At 34.4% G+C, this 22419-nt stretch overlaps 1 protein-coding gene across 5 annotated transcripts in view; it reads left to right on the top strand.

Moving 5' to 3' along the window:
• RAD51C (RAD51 paralog C) overlaps positions 1 to 22099 on the top strand; it is a 75378-nt gene extending 53279 nt beyond the window's left edge. Inside the window, exons 7-8 of one of the 5 annotated variants that reach the window (XR_461920.3) lie at positions 2975 to 3035; positions 14929 to 14974. Coding sequence is in view for 4 of the 5 variants with exons in the window: in XM_007481801.3 (XP_007481863.1) it covers positions 14929 to 15221 (293 nt within the window). In the remaining variant the exon portion in view is untranslated. Of the gene's footprint in view, positions 1 to 2971; positions 3036 to 14928 lie in introns of all 5 variants that reach the window. The other 4 variants (XM_007481803.3, XM_007481802.3, XM_007481801.3 and 1 more) reach the window with 4 other exon arrangements.
• Positions 22100 to 22419: the final 320 nt, after the last annotated feature.

Genomic DNA, 22419 nt, shown 5'->3' with positions numbered 1-22419 from the left:
AAAACCATTCTGGCTCTTAAGTCTTTTCTGAGTGTTAATTGGCCAGAGCATACATGCCTAGTTCCCAGATAGCCTTTTTTATATATATAATTGATTTTTGATGATCACCACTCCCAGTTGTTCCAGCCTCTTACCTTGGGAAGATCTAGAATGAATTATTTTTTTTTATATACCCTTACCTTTTATCTTAGAATCAATACTACTTATTGATCACAAGGCAAAAGAGTGCTAAGGGCTAGACAATGGTGACTAAATGATTTGCCCAGGGCCACACAGCTAGAAAGTGTCCTAGGCCAGATTTTAACCCAAGACCTTCCACCACTGAACCTGACTTTGAATTCATTGAGCCACCTATCTGCCCTCCCACTCTATTAACCTAATATTTAAGTACAACAGATACCAACAAACCATGTTAAATGCAAACCTTTGTGGTGGAATTTTTTGTTTGTTTTTACTTAGGAATGAAATCTTCCCAAATGGGGATTACACTTATAGTTCCATTTTACACAAAAGTAATAACAATAGTAACCCTTGTTTAAATCATCATTTAGCTTTACTTTTACAGAAAAAAATTTCTATACTATTGAGTAGTATCTCAAACCATGAAGGTGGGTGACAGCAATCAAAAAAAGCAATGGTTAATGACCAAACAAAGCAATTTAGGAAACTTTCATTCTTCCTGCTTCCCCTTAAAAAAACTCACTCATATAACAAAAATGTATATAGTGAAGGAAAAGAAACCAACACATCTTTTGTGTCTTATGTTGTATGCCTATATTGGATGTCTACAGTTTGTCATCTCTGCTAGTCCTCTACATTCAAGATTTGTTACTTCATTAATCTGATTAATTAAATTAATTTAATTTAAAATGATGTGTTTCATTGTTGTTTTACTTTAACATTATTGTAATGAGCCTTCAAGAGGTTAGGTTAGGGGAGAAAAATCCCTTCTTAGTAGATTCAGATCCAACTTTTTCCACCCTTTCCAATGTTTATCCCTGAATTAACATCAGTTCTTTGGTGTCAGCAGATTTTAATGCATGAATCATTTTCCATTTTAATAACTTTTATTTTCCATAATTTACATTTTTCTCCCAATTTTTTTTACCAGCTTTTTTTTTGGGGGGGGAGGGTCTGGTCTTAGGCTACATCAGTTATTTAAATCATTATTAGGTTGAACAGTTTTTAAAGAATTAAAATATTCTGTTAATTATTTAATGTCTTATTTTCTGTAGTTAAAATCTTTCAGGTCTTTAAGATTATGTGGATGTTTTTGTGTTTTTAAAAACTTAGTGGATTGTACTCCACACTGTTGACCTTGTACTTGGACAATAGATTAAAAAGTCTAATCAGAGAAGACTTAGAAAAATGAGCTTTTCTAGGTTAAGCAAAGTATTTAAATTTCTGAAAGTCACAAATATTTAAATTGATATTGCATGGCTTTGGTATTTGGGTAGTCCAGTCCTATAAAGTGTGCTTTACATAAAACATGATTAATTATACTTAAGGTGAAATGTTTGTAGTGATTTTTAAAAAATTAGTTTTTATCTTATGTGCCTTGTATTCTGTGGGTTTTCTTACCATTTGCATATTCATGATATGAAGCAATGATCAGAATTTTACCTCTTTTTGCCAAGAGTATCAGGTGGTAGTGCTGGGTGATAAATCACACCCCCACACAGTATTTCATATGTGTGCTGTGCTTTAGAGCACAAACTGTGCTTCTGACTTGTTTCTTCCTGACCTAAACTATGTAGTTTAGCCATATGTTCTGTTTCATCCCAAATGTAGCCATTAGCCAAGAGGTTCCTCTGTTTGATTTTTTTAATTGATGGAGTTCTGTGAGATCCCTGAGATGTGGACACCAAATATAAAAATATTTTCCAGTAATGGGAATTTACCAAAGATTTTTCACTCCAAATTATTGCATTATTTGATTTCCAGTTATACTATTTAAGATATACTTATATATCTGTTTACATATTTATAGTCATTTTAAATTGGCTGAAGGTAATCATAGAAAATTAGTTTTAATTCTGCCACCCTAACAGCTATGTGAACATGGGAAAGTCATTAATCCTCCCTTAGTCAGCTTTTTCTTCTGTAAGATATTTTTGCTATGTGCCTTTTTAGGGTTGTGGTGGATGTGAAATCACTTTGAAAACTATAGTGCTTACAGGTGTAAAGTAGTGTCATTATAGGAAGGTTTCAAAAGAAATTTTATTTCAAAAGAAATAAAGGAAAAAACTTTTTGCAAAAATCACCCTGTTTCTAACACTCTGAGATTAGTACATGAGAATATTTAAAGTGTTATATTCCAATTGTACCGATATGAAGGTACATGAGGAAAATGATGTCAAAGTTAACCAGGAATTTAAATCACCCAAATATATTGAATGTATTTAGAAGCTACAAAAAACAAAAACATCTCATTTTAAAGATTTTTATTGGATATAATTTTTTAACAGAAATTAGGTTTGTTAGTATAACTTACAAAAATTTAATGATTCATTTCCGCAAACTATTCTCAATTATATGCCATTCACATTTAGAAATGCATGGCCATGTTTTAAACTCGTGTCTAAATAGTCCCTGATGTCCATTTGGAAGTGATACTTTTGAAGCAATTAGAGTTTATTAAAAGTTGACTTATTGTGATATACAAGTGTGTCATGCTAGTCTATGTCCTGAGAGAGGCACCTGAGTGAATTGTTTCTGCTTTTTATACATTTAGAGACAAAACTGCCTTATAGCCAATTATTCAATCTTGATCAATTTGTACATGTCTAATTAAAGAAAAGATTAAATTCATTAGGTTCAGGGGGAGGGTTCTGCTATTGTTCAATTTTAACACTGTTTAGAATTTTAGTTTAATTCACATCAGAATTAGCAAAACCCACTCTGTAAATTGAAATTTATATTTATCCTTACTAATTGAGTTTGTATGTTTTTGTCATTATTTCTCTCTAAGCAGGTTAGCAACGTTGCACAAATCACCAAGCCAGAAAGAGGCCACTGTGCTCTTTGACATAACGGTTAGTTCAATTTGATGGGAATGAAAACTTTGTGTTGAATGGTTATGATTGTCTAAGGAAGACTTTTAAAAAATTGTTTCTCTTAATTTCAATAGACATCAAGCCTCTTTAGAGACCCTCACATGTTAATTCTTCAGATAATATTACTCTTGTAGACTATCCCAGTATTTCACTATCAGATGATTCTAAACATTTATTCTTGAGGTTGATAGAAGAAATATTTCCATTCTTTTAGAATACTATGTTCTTCTACAAAATTAATTTGAGCATAATCAGGCTTTTAAAGCAAAAAATTTTAAATGTCAGCTTTAGTCATTTTAGTATGAACCTAGGCCTTTCAGGAACCCCTACTGTGGCCACATTTATTAATATGAGATTATTTGGAAAAATATTAATTACAAGATTCACGTATTTGACCAAAGTATACATTTTCCCCTATAGTTTAGACAAAAATACTGGTAAACTACAAGATTACATAAGGGTGAAAATGAGGAAAAATCTGGAACCTTTTATTGAATATATATGACAGTATATTAGTTTGCTTTAACCTACCTTTTGAAAAATACTATTATAGGACAACTATTTCCCAGGCAGAGTCAGGTGCAAAGGACAATTCATTGAAGTACAGAAGGAAAATGGGATTTTAAAATTAGACATTTTTTAAAAGAAATTGAACTTACCTAAATATTTAACTTATGAATCAAAACTGGTACCTTCACTCAATCTGCATATCCCTTCTAGTATTCAGTATATTTTTGGAGAAGAGCAGGGATCCCAATGAGAAGGAGCTGACAATAGGACTCTCAATTGTTCTTTTGCTATTGATATATTGTAATGTGTTACTGTTTGTGTATCCCTAGTTAGGTGGACTTGAGTGATGTTTGTATTTGACTACATGCATTATTTGTATTTTTGTAACAGCAAAGTGGCTGTTATACTCTGTCCCAAGTGTATATTAATCTCCCTTTTGAAGAAGAAGATGAAGGAATTAGAAGAAAACTTCTTTACCCTTTAGACCTTAAGGGGAAATTGCATGTTCCTAAGGAAAGCAGAACTAAAACTTCACTGGTGGAAAAGGAATCTAAGGTGAAAGAAGAGAGATTTGAATTTTGTCTAGGATGATGGAGATTTGCAATCTTAACACAAGAAAAAGCAAGGGAAGAGAAGGAACTGTTGTATAGTTAGAGCTTAAGCCAGATTTGAGACTCTTCCTGAAGAAAAGAAAGCTGGATACTCCAAGAAAGAAGCTATTGCTTGTGCTCCAAAGAATGGCATAACAGAGCCATGGTAGCTATGAGAGATCATCCAGGAAAGGTCAAAGAAAGAAGAGATGGGCAGTAGCATTACCTGGTGATTCTTTGCCAGAGGTGCAGAAGAGTAGTTGAGACTATTCATTCCTAGAATTTATGATAGAAGAGAAGAAATCTGGGCATCATGTGACATGCACCCTAGATTTTGGGAAGACAGATTTCAAAATATTCGAAGGATAGGAGGGTTCCTGTGGACTAAAATGCTCTAGGGGAAGCCAGCTCAAGAGAGTTGGAAAGGGCTTAGGAATGCAATTCTGAAAACACAAAAGGAAATCAGTTCTAATGAGGAGTCCCTTGCCCATTTATCAATTGGAGAATGGCTTGATTTTTTTGTACAATTGGTTTACCTCTTTATAAATTTGAGTAATTAGACCTTTGTCAGAGATTTTTGTTCTGAAGATTGTTTCCCAATTTGTTGCTTCCCTTCTAATTTTGTTTGCATTGGTTTTGTTTGTACAAAAACTTTTTAATTTGATATAATCAAAACTATTGATTTTATATTTTGTGTTTTTTTTCTACCTCTTGCTTGGTTTTAAAGTCTTTCCCAAAGATCTGACATGTATACTATTCTGTGATCACCTAATTTTCTTATAGTTTCCTTCTTTATATTCAAATCATTCACCCATTCTGAGTTTATCTTGGTGTAGATAAAGTAGTTATCTTTATGTAGGTGTAGGTGTGAGATGTTCATCCAAACCTAATCTCTCCCATACTGTCTTCCAATTTTCCCAGCAGTTCTTATCAAATAATGGGTTTTGGTCCCAAAAGCTGGGATCTTTGGGCTTATCATAGACTTTTGCTGAGGTCACTTACCACAAGTCTATTCCACTGATCCTCCTTTCTGTCTTTTAGTCAGTACCAAATTGTTTTGATGACCACTGCTTTATAGCATAGTTTGAGATCTGGGACTGGAAGGCCTCCTTCCTTCGCATTTTTTTTTATGATTTCCCTAGATATCCTTGATCTTTTGTTCTTCCAAATGAACTTTGTTATGGTTTTTTCTAGTTCAATAAAGTTTTTTGGAAGTTCAATGGGTATGGTACTAAATAATTAATTTGGGTAGGATTGTCATTTTTATTATGTTAGCTCGTTCTACCCATGAGCAGTCGATGTTTTTCCAATTGTTTAGATTTGTGTGGAGAGTGTTTTGTAGTTGTGTTCATATAGTTCCTGTGTTTGTCTCAGCAGATAGATTCCTAAGTATTTTATATTGTCTAGGGTGATTTTAAATGGAATTTCTCTTTCTAATTCTTGCTGCTGAGATGTGTTGGAGATATATAGAAATGCTGATGACTTATGTGGGTTTATTTTGTATCTTGCAACTTTGCTAAAGTTGTTGATTATTTCCACTAGCTTTTTGGTTGATTAGTAGACCATCATATCATCTGCAAAGAGTGATGGCTTGGTCTCCTCATTGCCTGTTTTAATACCTTCAATTTCTTTTTCTTCTCTAATTGCTACAGCTAGTGTTTCTACTACAATGTTAAATAATAGAGGTGATAATGGGCATCCTTGTTTCACTCTTGATCTTATTGGGAAGGCTTCTAGTTTTTCCCCACTGCAGATGATGTTTGCTGATGGTTTTAGATATATACTGTTTATTATTTTTAGGAAAGGCCCTTTTATTCCTATGTTTTCTAGTGCTTTCATTAGGAATGAGTGTTGTATTTTGTCAAAGGCTTTTTCTGCATCTTTTGAGATAACCATGTGATTTTTGTTGGTTTGGTTGTTAATATGGTCAGTTATGTGGATGGTTTTCCTAGTATTGAACCATCCTTGCATTCCTGGTATGAGTCCTATCTGATCATAGTGAATAACCCTCATGATCACTTGCTGGAGTCTTGTTGCTAGTATCCTATGTAAGATTTTTGCATCTATATCCATTAAGGAGATTGGTCTATAGTTTTCTTTCTCTGTTTTTGACCTACCTGGCTTTGGAATCAGTACCATATTTGTGTTGTAAAATGAATTTGGTCGAATTCCTCCTTTGCTTATTCTGTCAAATAGTTTGTATAATATTGGGATTAGTTGTTCTTTGAATGTTTGATAGAATTCATTTGTGAATCTATCTGGACCTGGGAATTTTTTCTTAGGGAGTTCTTTAATGGCTTGTTCAATTTCTTTTTCTGATATGGGATTGTTTAGGAATTCTATTTCTTCCTCTGTCAGTCTAGGCAATTTATAGTTTTGTAAATATTCATCCATATCACCTAGATTGCCATATGTATTGCCATATAATTGGGCATGATACTTTTTAATGATTGCCTTAATTTCCTCTTCATTAGAGGTGATATCTCCCTTTTCATCTTGGATACTGTCAATTTGGTTTTCTTCTTTCCTTTTCTTAATTAGATTGACTGGTGCTTTGTCTATTTTATTTGTTTTATCAAAGTTCTAGTCTTATTTATTAAATCAAAAGTTCTTTGACTTACAATTTTATTAATTTCTCCTTTGATTTTTAGGATCTCTAATTTAGTCTTCATCTGAGGATTTTTAATTTGTTCACTTTCTAGTTTTTTAATTTCCATGCCCAATTCATTGACCTCTGCCCTCTCTAATTTGTTAATATATGAACTCAAGGATATGAATTTCCCCCTGAGTACTGCTTTGTCTGCATCCCATAGATTTTGAAAGGATGTCTCATCGTCATTTTATTCAGTGAAGTTATTAATTGTTTCTATGATTTGTTCTTTAACTAACCGATTCTGGAGAATCGTATTGTTTAAGTTTCCAATTAATTTTTTATTTTCCTTCCCATATATCCTTACTAATTATTATTTTCATTGCATTGTGATTTGAAAAGGTTGCATTTATTATTTCTGCTCTTTTGCACTTGTTTGCAATGTTTTTATGCCCTAATACATGGTCAATCTTTGTGAATGTACCATGTGCTGCTGAAAAGAAAGTGTATTCCTTTTTGTCCCTTTTTTATTTTTCTCCACACATCTACTAACTCTAATTTTCCTAAGATTTCATTCACTTCTCTTACCTCTTTCTTATTTATTTTTTGGTTTGATTTATCTAGTTCTGATAGAGGAAGGTTCAGGTCTCCCAGTAGTATAGTTTTTCTATCTATTTCATCCTTGAGCTCCACTAGTTTCTCTTTTAGAAATTTGGATGCTATGCCATTGGTACATACATGTTGAGTACTGATATTTCCTCATTGTCTGTACTGCCTTTTATCAGGATGTAATTACTTTCCCTATCTCTTTTAACTAGATCTATTTTTACTCTGGCTTTGTCAGATATCATGATTGCGACTCCTGCCTTCTTTTTATCAGTTGATACCCAATAGATTTGGCTCCATCCTCTTACTTTTACACTATGTGTATCTACCTTCCTCATGTGTGTTTCTCGTAGACAGCATATGGTAGGGTTTTGGTTTCTAATCCACTCTGCTATTCACTTGCATTTTATGGGTGAGTTCATTCCATTCACATTCAGAGTTATGATTTCCAGCTGTGTATTTCCCAGCATTTTGATTTCCACTCCTAGTCCTCCCTTTTCTTCTTTCACTATTTCCTTCTACACCAATGTTTTGTTTTTAATCAGTCCCCCTAATTTCCACCCTTATTTACTTCCCTTTCTACCCCCCTCCCTTCTTATTCCCCTCTTATTTTCTTTACAGTCTTTTTATACTACCCCCTACCTTCTCCCTCCCCTGTACTGCTTCTCTCCCCACCAGTCTGTTTGTTACCCTTCTACTTCCCTATAGGCTGCAAATCAATTCTCTGCCCCAATATATTTGATTGTTTTTCCCTCTTTGAGTCAATTTCAGTCCACTTAAGAGCTGAGTATTTCTTATCTCCAACCTCTTTACCCTTCCAGTTTATTGATGTTCTCCCCCCTCTCATCATGAGCTTCTTTGTCACATATAAATTATCCCCCTTTTGTTTCTTTTCCCATTTCTTTTAGTAGTAACCTCTTTTTTAGCTCTAGTTATATATATAGAAATATATATATACATACATATATATATACATATATATGTGTGTGTGTATTTATGCATACATATATCTATATACATATTTATATCTGGGCATTTCATCCTATACAGTTTGTCACTGTTCACTCTAAGTGTAATTCTTCTAGCTGCCCAGGTGATAATAACCATTTTAAAGAGTTACCAGTGACCTCTTTTCTTATAGGGATACATGTCATTTTAACTTTTTGGGTCTCTTAAAAAAAGGGGGTTTTGTTTTGTTTTGTTTTTCTTTTTTCCCAAAAGATTCCCCTCTTTTGTCATTTTTGCCAATTTGCTAGTGTGAGGTAAATCCTCAAGATTGTTTTTATTTGCATTCCTCTTATTGCAAGTGTTTCAGAGAATTCTTTCATGTAATTGTTAATAGTTTACAGTTCTTATTTTGAGAACTGTGTTGTTCATCTCCTTTGACCACTTAAATGAAGATGAAAATTCATTTATTAATAATAAGCACTTGTTATATTCAAATAAGATAATAACTAATAGAATAGTATGACATCAAATTAGTAAGACATTTATTTTTTTTTCTATTTTTAAAATTTAGTCAATTTAGAACATTATTCCTTGGTTACAAGAATCATATTCTTTCCCTCCCTCTCCTCCCATAGCCGACACACAATTTCACTGGGTATCACATATGTCCTTGATCAGATCCCATTTCCATGTTGTTGATGTTTGCACCAGGATGTTCACCCAGAGTCTACATCCCCAATCATATCCCCCTCGACCCATGTAATCAAGCAGTTGTTTTTCATCGGTGTTTCCACTCCCACAGTTTTTCCCCTGAATGTGGATAGTGTTCCTTTTCATAGATCCTCCCGGGTTATTCGGGATCACTGCTTTGCCACTAATGGAGAAGGCCATTGCATTCGATTGTACCACAGTGTATCAGTCTCTGTGTACAATGTTCTCCTGGTTCTGTTCCTTTCACTCTGCATCAATTCCTGGAGGTTGTTCCAGTCTCCATGGAATTCCTCCACTTTATTATTCCTTTGAGCACAATAGTATTCCATCACCAATGTATACCACAATTTTTTCAGCCATTCCCCAATTGAAGGGCATCCCCTCATTTTTCAAATTTTTGCCACCATAAAGAGTGCAGCTATGAATATTCTTGTACAAGTCTTTTTCCTTATTATCTCTTTGGGGTAAAAACCCAGCACAGTCTTTTAGCACCCTTTGGGCATAGTTCCAAATTGCCCTCCAGAATGGTTGGATCAATTCACAACTCCACCAGCAATGAATTAGTGTCCCTACTTTGCCACATCCCCTCCAGCATTCATTACTTTCCATAGCTGTCATGTTAGCCAATCTGCTAGGTGTGAGGTGATACCTCAGAGTTGTTTTGATTTGCATCTCTCTGATTATAAGAGATTTAGAACACTTTTTCATGTGCTTATTAATAGTTTTGATTTCTTTAACTGAAGATTGAGTAAGACATTTACAAATAAAGCCTTTGTTACCAAAGGTGATGTAAGTATGCCACCTATTCATTTCAGCCCACTTAAACTCAGAAACAAACTTTTCTACCCTAATTTAAAATTTTCTAAACAAAGTTTGGATTTTGAACCCATTAGTTAAAAATGTAAAAATGAAATAACTTTGGATTAACTTGTAAGAACAGCAGGTTGACATCAGAGAAGAATGAAATTCACTAGCCAGATTCCAGCAAAAACCTTTGCATAATTGGTGAGTGGGAATCAAAAATGAATCTCATGTTTTAGTAAGTACAGTTTATCATGCACTCCTTCATGTTTTTGTAAGATACAGAATATCCATTACTGTCATTAGAACTAACAATATAAACCAAACTTGTAACCACATGAATTGTGGCTTAAAAATGAGTCTAAAAATTTCAAAATAATAAAGCACATTTATTATTCTTTTTCCTAAAAATATCTCCTTAAAAATGCAAAAAGATTTTTTGTTCCCTTTATGAAAAATTTTGAGTTGCTTGTTTCATCTTTTTAAAATGTCTATTTTTTTTTATATGTCAGCTATCTATAGCACTGAGAGGTTGTGACTTATCCAAGTCCTACAGTCAGCATATGTCAGAGGGCAGGACTGGAACCTAGGCCTTCGTCATTTTGAAGCCATCCCTCTCCTGAGCCCTGCTACCACTCTAAAATATAATTTATAAATAGATATACATCTACTGAGAGAACATGCTGCATTTTACTTTACTAATAGGGGTATTAAAGAAAAGTTTCAAGGCCACTGTTCTAGATTTGAATTCAGTTTTACTTTATTTTTTTCTCAAGCCAAGCTAGAAACCAAAACAGAGAATTAGTGTAATTATAAGAAGTAGTTTTTTACCTACTTGAATTTCCCAGGGGACTTTTACTTTAAGTCTTACCAAATATTAGATTAACTCCAGGTCCTAATCATAGTTTGAAGATGACTATGAATTCTCACAGTGCCTAGAATAAAAACTTTGGCAATATGTATTGATCATGAACATTTCCCAGTTACATTTGGACTTTACTCAGGAGTTTTGTGGGCTTAAAATTTGAAGCCTCTCTACTAAAGCACCAGCAGGATTGCAGTCTGCATCAGTAGAGGGAATACTAAGCATTGAAATCAGATTTTTAAAAAAATATTAGTTAAATCAAATATTTATTGAGTTCTGTATGCTAGGTGCTGACACATAAATGCAAAGAATATAACAATTCTTAGAAGTAGCTTATATATCCTAGACAAGGAGACTGTAAGGAACCCTAAGTACATGTAGAATACAAAGTCATTTAAGAGAGAAGGTAGTAACAATTAAAGGGACTAAGAAAAGCTTCTGAAAGTTATGCTTAAGGTGTTTTCTGAAGAAAGGAAGAGTTTCTGTGATGCGGAGGTGAGATGGAAATGCATTCTAGCCATACAGGAGAATCAAGGAAAAGGCATATAGACACAGGAGATGTCATGTTTTATGTGAAGATCAACAGAAAAAATGCTAGTTTGGCAGCAGGAACACAGTAGCGAAGGAAGAGTAATTTACAATGAAGTCAGAAAGATAATCTGATTGTGAACACTTTAAAACTAGATAAGAAAAAATTGTGGTATGTGAGTGTAAACAGAATACTGTTAATGTCATAAGAAATGAGGAAGTAGATGATTTCAAAAACCAGAAAAACTGGTATGAACTGATGTATAATAAAGTGAGCAGAACCAGAACATTTTTATACTATGAAATCATTATTCTAAAATAATTTTGAGTATTCGAATAAAATAGAAGAACAAAATGAGCAGAAACAAGATAATTTCTACAAAATAACATTTTAAAAATTCTGATCTGTAAGAACTATGACCATCCATGATTCTAAAAGAGTAACGATAAAGCATATGTCCATTCTCGGTAAAAAGGAGATAGGCTCAGGGGTCCAGAATAAGATATATAAATATGTGTGTCTGCATGTGTGTATTCCCTTACTGGATATGCTAAAAATATATAGGTATATTTGTTTTGCCTGACTGCACATTTGTTAAAAGGAATTTTTTTTTGTTTTTACTTTTTTACTCAGTGGAGTAGATAGGATATAAAGAAAATCAGCTTCTGTAAACTGTGTTAAGAGAGGTGATAGGAAGCTACTGTATTTAATTCAGTAAAGAAATGACACGGTCATATCTGCACGTAAGAGAAATCACTTTGATAGCAGTGTAGCCAGTGGATTGAAGTGGGTAGAGACTTGAAGCAAGTACATTTAGAATGCTATTGTAATCCACCTGAAATATAAGGATCTCAATTTTGGTAGTATCTGTGTTGAGTACAAAGGAATCAGATGTAAGATGTTATAGAGGTAAAACCAACAAGATTTAGCAACTGAATGTATATGTGGGCTGAGAGAGAATAAACAAGGGCACATTGAGTTTAGTCTTCCATGAGTAATTTTACTGTTTTGAGTATTTTTTTTTTTGCATTCTCTAGTGAACTGTAAAACATTGTAGGAGAGTGGCATTAAAACTTCTTATTTGTCTTAATATTTTTGGGGAAACTGCAAGTGTTGTACAAAGCTTTTCTTGAAAATCCATTCACAAACAATTGCATTTTGGGGTTAGAAGGAATCTAGTGCAACCTATCTCTGCCTCTACAAAGGAATTCTACTAATAACATCCACTAAGGAGTTATCCAACCTCTGCTAGAAGACCTCAAAAGAGTGAGGAACTTGCTATCTATTTCTCCAGGCAAGCCATTGCATTTTTTATATAGTTCTGATTATCTGGAATTTTTTCCCCCTGTTTCATTTCAAAATCTCCCTCTTGCAAGTCTCCTCCTTTACTCCTAGTTCTGCTGTTTGGGCCAAAAAGAATAAGTTTATTCCCTCTTCCACATGATAGCCCTTTAGATATTTAGATGTCAGATTCTGTCTGAGTCTTCTCTTTTCTAGGCTAACCAAACCCACTTTTTTCAGATGTACCTCATGAGGCATGAAATCGAGTCCTTTCATCATCCTGTTTGCTCTCTGGACAATCTTCAACTTATTTTTTAGTTTAAACTCTAATGTTCAGAACTCAGCACAGTACCATGGCAGAATCATTTCTTTATTCCAGGAAACTATTGTGTCACCCTAAATCTCATTAGTTCTTTTGGCTATCATATATCTCACTGGTGACTCATTGAACTTGTCCACCAAAGTCACCAGATCTTTCTTTATTAAACTATTGTTTAAAAATATCTTTCTCATCTTGTATTTGGGAATTAAAATTTTGGAGTCCAAGTACAAGAGCCCATCAAGATCTTTTTGGCTTCTGGTTGCTATCTAATATATTAACTATCTCTCCCAGCCTTTTTTGCTAATTTGATGAGCAAGTTTCTGGACTGTCTTCTCATTTAATTAATTTATTCAGTAAAGCAAAGTAAAATTTTTCTTCTTTTTTTTTGTAGTTTTTAGTGTTTAATTTTTATTAACCAAACCCCAGAAATTTAGCCATATTTTTAAAGGGTTTTTGTTGTATTGTTTTAAATTTGTTTCAGCTTGAGACTTAAGGGCTCTTCTGGCAACTGTACTTAAGGGCTCTTCTGCCAACTGTAATGTTTTAAAAACAGAATTTGGAGAAATCAATTCCATCACATGTTTTATGTTCTACTTCTACATTATTCCTCAACACTTTCCTTATCTAATTTGTCATTTCCTATTATTTTATTGGATTGTTTAATCCATTCATATTTAAAGTTATGAGTGTTAGGTTCATATTTTCCTGTCTTTAATATTGGATTTTTTTCTCCCTCTCTTTTGATGTAATTACCTCCACCAAAATTACATCGTCACCCCTGACTTTTATTGTGCATTTAGGAAGAAGTCTTTTACTAGACTCTTTGCTATCTATTGTTTTTGATGTCCTTGGCTATATTTCTGTTTGGGGGGTTGTCTGAAAAGCAAATAATCTCAATTTTGCCTTTCTTTCTAAGGATGTTGCAAAAGCCTTTTTTATTGAATCTCCATCTTTTTAAATTTATAATTAATCTCACTTTTGCAGCATAAGGTCACTCCTGGCTATAACCTATCTTCATTATTCTTCAGAACACATTCCATTCTCTTCTACATTTTCTGGTGGATGCAGAATATTCTTACTAATTCAGATTTCCTTTCCTATGTTCTAATTTTTCTTTCTCCTAACTTTTCTTGCCAAACTTGTTTCTGGGTTGAATTATGACATTTAATTGCTATGTGTCTTGGAGTTTGCAGTTAGTCTTTTTCTGGAGATAATATGTTCATTCTTTCAGTTATTACTTCATTTTCTATGTTCAGAAGTTCTGGACAGTTCTATTATTTTATGTATTATGGTGTTATGATTTTTTTGTCATAAAATGGTCTTTTTTTTTTTAAACCCTTACCTTCTATCTTAGAATCAATACTATGTATTGGTTCCAAGGCAGAAGAGCAGTAAGGGCTAGGCAATGGGTGTTAAGTGACTTGCCCAGGGTCACACATCTAGGAAGTGTCTGAGGCTTTATTTGAGCCCAGGGCCTCCAGGCCTGGATTTCAATTTATGTGTGTCAAAAATATGACATCACGTGGGCAGCTGGGTGGCTCAGTGGATTGAGAGCCAGGCCCAGAGGCGGGAGGCCCCACAGCACTGAAAAGGAAAAGGGGACCAGAATGTGGGATTAGGTTTTATTGCAAGCTCATGTGTTGAGTCAGTGCAGCCTCATCAGTGCTGATAGCTTGAGAGCTGTGGAAGGTGTGTTGAGTGAGCTCAGGAAAGGCATCAGTTCATGAATTTGTTTTTTTCCCTTTTTTGGATTCTGGGTGTTCTAGATTATGGAAACAACTGAAGTTGTTTTATCTTTGGAGCATAGTTCCTGTCTTGGAGAGGTTTTGAGGATCAGAGAAAATGTCGAGTTCTTCATCTTATTGCCCCTAGTATTTTCTAAAACCAAAGTATTCTAATGTTTTCCATCTCATATTTTTTCTAAGTGGCTTAGTACCCAGTGCTTAGGAACTAGGGGGAAAAAATGAAGAAAGCATTAGTAACAGCTACATCTCATATATTTACAATGCCCTGTGACTGTTGGTAGTGTAAGACCATACATAGACTAATTAATTTTAAGTATGGAGGACCATCTTTATTTCAAATGTTCTTAAAATCAGTTTGTTGTTTTTATTTGCAGGCCCAGGGTTTTCGGGATGTAGTTGTTCCCTCTCCATTATCACCCCCGGTAGAACCTTCAGGGAACCCCCGAAAACGATCACGAGATGGAAGAGAAGAAGAATAATATTTAAAGATTTTGCGTTTGTATATATGTGCTGGGTACGGTTTACACTGGAAATATTTTCATCAGTCATAAAAGGAAATCACCAAGTAATCATAAATCATTTATTAAAACATTTGTATAGAATATACTTGAGCAAGAACATGGTTGTAAATATTAAAATACATAAATATATATATATAATACATTAATATCATTAACTTGGAACTTTTATAAAATAATTCACACACTACTCACTTTATTATTGATATATCTATTGGTCACTAAACTTTCATTCTAATAATACATTGTACATAAATATCTAATTTCATTACAACCATCTAATTAAGTATGATTTAATAATAAATACTTCAACCTAATTTCAGCCTTGGCAATAAAAGCACAAGTACACTATATTAATTTTACTAAGTGGAATAATCATGGCAGTGCTCTTGTCTACTGTAGTCCAGTTCTACATTTAAAAGTACATTAGTGGTTCCTCTTCTAAACCTGCAGCTCTAATTAATACAGAATTAGTTGGGATCAGGCACTCTTGGATCCTATCTATAGATTGTGGCAGTACCTATATGATGATGGCAGTAGGAATTTTTCATTTAATTCTCCTTCCCTTCAGCTTTTATTTGCCAGGTTACCTAAGATACTAGGAACTGTTTAAAGGAATTGGATCCTAATTGAATAGTGCCTGACTCATCAGTCACCATAATGAACAAAAGGGTCGTCCTTCAAAAAAAGAAAACCTATAGACACGTCATTAATCAGTAGGACTGGTGGATCATTAATTTCTTTCTTTAAAACAACAAAACAAAACCCTTACCTTCCATTTTGGAGTAAATACTGTATTGGCTCCAAGGCACAAGAGTGGTAAGGGCTAGACAATGGGGGTTAAGTGACTTGCCCAGGGTCACACAGCTGGGAAGTGTCTGAGGCCAGATTTGAACCTAGGACCTCCCTCTCTAGGCCTGGCTCTCAATCCACTGAGCTACCCAGCTGCCCCCTGGATCATTAACTTTAATGAATGGTGCCAGAGAGTAACCATTAAAAACCATAATGACACTTCATCAATGCTTGATTTCTAGTCATTTAGCTTTTGTTAAGTTGTAGATAGCTACATGTGTATGTATAGCTACATGTATCTTGACTGTTTTGATTGCATAGTCACCATTGAGCCATTAAGATAATGAACTTGACTATGAACCATGTTTCACTATTATTTTGTCTTTTTTCCAAACAAAAATTAGCCTTCTCTCCCCCTCCACTCTGCCTCTGCTTCCCCTGCCCACCCATCAAGAAAGCTTTAAGAAAAACAAAATCCCTATTAATAAGTGTGTAGTTAAGTAAGCAAAAATTTTCATTGATGATACCTTTAAGAAAAAAAATCTTGATCTGCATTCTATCAGGAGGTGGCAGCAGGTTTCATCATGAGCCCTTAGAAATTGTAGTAGGTATTTTTGTGGATCAGAGATCCTAAGTTTTCTTTTGTTTATCTATATATATTTGAATTATATTTTAAATATTATGAAGCAACTAGATGTCTCAGTGGATAGAGTACTGGACCTGGAGTCAAGAAGACTTCAGTTCAAATCCAGTCTTAGATACTTGGCCATATGAACCTGGGCAAGTCACTTATCCTCTGTTTACATTAATTTACTAGAGAAAGAAATGTCAGACCACTCCAGAATTTTTGCTTTGAAAACCCCATGGACAGTATTCGTGATCTGTGGTCCACAAGTTTATGAAGAGTTGGACCTGACCAACCAAGTAATTTTCATATATTGTACTTAATATAAATTCAGTGATTATATTCAATATAAAATACATAATGTATTAATGTAAACTAATTATATATAATATTTAAATATATGTGGCTGTTGTGATATGCCTTCACTGTCATCAAGAACTAAGTTGCATATTTAATCATTAATCCTCTGGAATCCTGGTTAGATACAATAGTATTTTATCATACATAACAATTTTATTTCCCAATTTTTGGGCAGTCCCTCAGATTCCCATTCTTTACCACCTCAAAAATGTATATATACATATTTTTGTATATCCTTAGAATTGGTTTTGCTTGATATTCCCTCCCTAGATTTACCCTCACTCTAATTCCCCTTTTCCCTCTTCTTAACTTTTTCTTCTATTTCAATGTAAAGGAAATCGATTTCTGCACCCAACTGTATGTGTATTTCTTATTTTGACCAGTTCAGATGAGATTCAAATGTCAACCACTTTCCCTCTATTTCCTCCCTTTATTTGTAAAGATAACTTTTTGTGCTACCTTATTATGTAAGATAATTTTCCCTAGCCTTTCTCACCCTTCCCTGACCCTCACCCCTCATAGCGTATTCCTCTTTCTATCTCTTTCCATTCTTCAGATCAAGACAAAACAAAATCACTCCCAAACATTTTTAATTTGATGTTCAGTTGTTTCAGTTGTGTCTGATTCCAACTCCATTTGGGGTTTTCTTGGCAAAGATACTGGAATGGTTTGCCATTTCTTTCTCCTACTTGTTTTATTGGTGAGGAAACAGAGGCAAATAGGATTAAGCAACTTGCCCTGGGAACACAGTAACTCTGAGGTCAGATTTGAACTTAGTTCTTCTGTCTCCCAGCTCAGCCCTATGCTACCTTGCTGCACTTTTTCTGACTGGATTCTCTATGAATCCTGATGACTAATGATAGGATCAGAGGGAAAGCATGCCTCAGTTCCCTGTATTTTAATTTTAATTTAAATAGTGTGTGCTTGTTTGATCTTTTTATCACATTTATCTTTTTATATTTTTCTTTATGTGTTTGAATTTCAGCATCTCCATAGTGTTGGTCTTTTTATCAGGAATCCTTAGAAGTTTTCTATTTCATTAAAGATCTTTTCCCCCTTTAGACTATACACAGTTTTTGTTATTCTTGACAAATATGAACTCATATCTTTTGCCTCCTATAACATAGTATTCCAAGTTCTCCTTTATAGTGGTGGCTGCTAAAACATGTGTGATCCTGACTGGTTCCTTGATACTTGAATTCTTTATTTCTGGCTGCTTGCAGTATTTTTTCTTGACTTGGAAGCTCTGAATTTTGGCCATAATATTCCTGGGAGTTTAAATTTGGGGCTTTACTGAAGGTGATTGTTGGATTCTTTTCCCACTTTGTCCTCTTGTTCTAAGAGATATGGTGTGGTTGGTGCCCTAGTATGGATCTGGGACTTCCTGGTATCCAGCCTCTCCTTGGTTGTTGATGTGTTGAACACAGTGTTTCTGGCCCAACTTATCTATAGTGTCCAAAGACTTCCCTGTCTGCCTCCCTGTGCCAAATTGGGCTGGAAAAAGGACTCACTCTGCTCTCCCTCCCCCCCCACCACCCTGTCTCAGTTTGCTGTATTTTCTAGACATTAGGAAGAGTTTGTGGAGAAAAGCTCTTGCCTACTCCCCTACTTTCATGAAAGAGTTGATCAAGAGCCATAGATGTTAATCTTATCTCTTGAATCATATGATTAATATCAGAAACAGTCAATAAACTGCCTCACCTGTAAGGGCAAAATCAAGGACCTTACATTGACTATCTTGGGGGAGATGCAGCACTTACCTGCACTCCTAATTGCTTTGTCCAAAAGGTTCAGTGCATAAACACCATAATATTCTTTGAAATATTATGAGGGAATGGCACCCTGTGACATGATTGGAAGCAGAAAAGTGTAAGAATAAAAATTAGTAATACTATGCCAGAGGAAAAGTGAAATATTGCACATGTAGAGAGGCAAATACTAACTTGCAATAGCCAGTCTGATTTGCAAGATATTTGTAAACTATTAAATAATCAGAAAGTTAGGTATACGATCAGTAAAGAACTGAAGAAAAAATTTTAACAGGGAGTTTGAATTACTACAATATAAACTTGAAGCTCAACTAAAAGACAAGATAGATTATATTGACATTCTGGAACTAAAGAAAACTAATAAGTATGACAAGTAAAAACAGTTTAAGATGCCAGTAAGGATACAGCAGACATTAACTCAGATCCCAAATTAGTAGCTTCAACTTCAGATTCTCAGCAGGAAAAACAACTAGGAGTTTCCATTTACATAGGGACTACAAGGTGCTCATTATTGTGCCAGCTATAGGAAGGTCTAGCAAGAACCTTTAATTTGTAAGCTAAAAAAAAATACATATCTGTTAATTTTAAGTTTAAGTTGAAATCAGAAATGCCTCTGTATTTTTATGGATAACCAGTGGTACTCTAAACAGCAATTAGAAAATTGCATTTGAATTTTAAAGTTTCATTTTAATTGTTAGTAAAAAGCTACAATAGTGCAGGATGGTGTAATGTCTTAGAACCAGTGCCTGCAAGACCTATATAACAATTCCACCTCTGATAAATGGCTTTGTGACCCTAGGCAAGTCACCTGAACTCAGGCCTCGTAAGTTCATTAAAGACAGCATCTACCTGCATTAAATAGAGGTAGTTCCCCATCTGGAATTCCCCATACTAATAAAATCATTGGACCAATCCTTACCTATGAAAATCTATGTGGATTTTATAAATTTTTAGAGATGGAAATTAATTACAAACACACACACCTTTTTAAACCTTTACCTTCCTTCTTAGAACCACTATTTATTTTAAGGCTGAAGAGTCTTCATAAGGGCTTAGGCAACGGTGGTTACATGACTTGCCCAGGATCGTACATCTAGGAAATGTCTGAGTACCAGATTTAAACCCAAGATCTCATCTCTAGGTCTGGCTTTCAATCCACTGAGCTTCGTAATTGTCCCCTGAATTGCATTTTAAACAATTTCTTTCTATAAATATAACCCCAAATGGTATCAAGACCCTTTACTTCCTTTCCTATTAGATAAGATGGTACGCTTATAGTAGCTTGTTAAGAATTGATTTGACCACAAATTCATTTAGATATGTAATAATGTTTTTCTTACGGTAATGAGTAAATACTAATACCAGTCAAAACAGTTTAAAGGCTATCTGTTGGCTTTTTCTCAGTCCTCATTCTTCACTTCCTTGGCTTCTTGACATTCTCTGCAGTCTTTGGCACTATTAATCACCTTCTTCTCCTTGATACCCCCTTACTAGGTTTTCATGAACTTGCTTTCTAATGTTTTTTTTTTCTTCTTCTATCTGTCTGACTGTTCTTCAGTCTCCTTTATTGGATCTTCATTTTTGTCACTTCTGCTAATCATTTCTGTCTTGCTGGTGATCTCATCTATTTCCATGTCTTCATTTATGACTGTGGATAGGATTCTCAGGTTTATTTATCTAGCCCTAACCTCTTCTCTCAAGGGTAGCTAGGTGGTACAGTGGATAGAAGGCTGGATCTACAATCAGGAAGATTCATCTCCTTGACTTAAAAATATGACCTCAGACATTTATTAACAGTGTGACCTTGGGCAAGTCATGTAATTCTGTTTGCCTCATCAGTACAATGAGCTGGAGAAGGAAATGGCAAGCTACTACAATTTCTTTTCCAAGAAAATCCCAAATGGGGTCACAGTGTTGGATGCAACTGAAAAAACTGAACAACAACCACCTCTGAGGCAAACATGGTTAAGTGACTTGCCCAGGGTCACACATCTGCTAAGTTTCTAAGACCAGATCTGAAGACGAGTCTTCCTGATTCCAGACCCCATGCTTTCTACTGTGCCACACATCTACTCTTTAAGAAAATAAGAAAACATTGTACACAGAGACTGATACTCTGTGGTACAATTGAACATAATGGACTTCTCCATCAGTGGCAATGCAATGTCCCTGAACAATCTGTAGGGATCTAGGAGAAAAAACACTATCCACAAGCAGAGGACAAACTGTGGGAGTAAAAACACCGAGGAAAAGCAACTGCTTGACTACAGGGGTGGAGGGGACATGTTTGAGGAGAGACTAAATGAACACTCTAATGCAAATACCAACAACAGGGAAATGGGTTCGAATCAAGAACACATGTGATACCCAGTGGAATCATGTGTGGGCTATGAGAGAGGTGGGGGGACGGGGGAGGAAAAGAAAATGACTTTTGTTTCCAATGAATAATGTTTGAAAATGACCAAATAAAATGATGTTAAAAAATAAAATAAATAAAATCTGAAAAAAAAATAAAAAAAAGAAAATAACAAAATCACCACCTGGTTCCTTGTTGCTGAAATAAGGTTGGCCAATTGCTATTTGGCTAGGCCTAATAAGACTAGTTTGAACCATCTTACTTTGGTCACCATTATAGACTGATCAGAATGACGTTAAGCTATTACTTAAACACTTCTAAATTCTGGGTTCCCAGGTTCTCCACATTTCACAAAATAGTGTCCCCATCATATTCATCCTCTTTATGTGAGATGTTATTTATGCTGGTTCACAACAAAATTATATTATTCAGTGTACTGGATCTAAAGTAAATATCATTCAGGATTGATACAAATCTTCCTGGCCACAAATAAATACATACTTATTTGATCAGCTGCCTTCAATTCAAGTTTACCATGCTAATAGTGTAGGAAGTATAGCTCTTTAGTACTACTCAAAACAATTTAAACTTGCAATACTATTTTAACCTACTCATAAATAAAATAATTCTGTAAATATTCTAAGTCTAATTGTGTCTTTAAATTCCAACAGGATAACCAATAGAATTTTTTATTTTGGTTTCATTTTACTTTAGTTCCACTATCAGTGTGAATTAAAGTGAGAAAATATACTTATTGATAACAACTGTATGATCTTATTTGAATTATATTGTGATATTAAAAGGATTTAATTTAGAATAAAGGAAAGTTGCTATAGTATTTGATTTGAACCCAGGACTTCTTGTCTCTGGGCCTGGCTCTCAATCCATTAAACTACCTGGCTGCCCTTTGTTTCATTCACTTCGGAAACTTGACAATAACCTATTTTGATTCCAAGGGTTAGTTGTTTGTTGGCATTTCCTTGGCAATATTTTTGTTATCAGTTGAATAAGTAAATGAAAAAGCACTTGTCAAGGATTGTTCTAGGTACTGGGGGATACAAACAGGAAGAGGGAGAAAATGTGATCAAGCTATTAATCAACAAATATTAAACTATGTTTCTTCTATATAGAGTTTGTTCCTCTTTTTTCCCCTCAATTTTTATTTTATTTTTCCCCAATTACATGAAGAAATGTTTCCAACATCTTTGAAAGAATTTTGAGTCTCAAATTCTCTCCCTTTTCTCTGTCCCACCTGCTGAGATGGTAAGCAATCTAATATACATTTTACACATGCAATCATGTAAAATGTTTTTCCATATTAATCCTTTTGTGGAAGGAAACTCAAACAAAACAAGTAAAATTTTAAAAAGTGAAAAAAGTTTGCTTTGGTTTGGGTTGAGACTCCAATTCTTTCTTTGAAAGCAGATAGTGAAGTGGTGCCCTTC

This window comes from Monodelphis domestica, chromosome 2 (genome assembly GCF_027887165.1).
Source record: "Monodelphis domestica isolate mMonDom1 chromosome 2, mMonDom1.pri, whole genome shotgun sequence".
NCBI lineage: Eukaryota > Metazoa > Chordata > Mammalia > Didelphimorphia > Didelphidae > Monodelphis > Monodelphis domestica.
The sequence above is the reverse complement of the archived record's forward strand: the minus strand, read 5'-3'. Positions and strand labels throughout refer to the sequence as shown.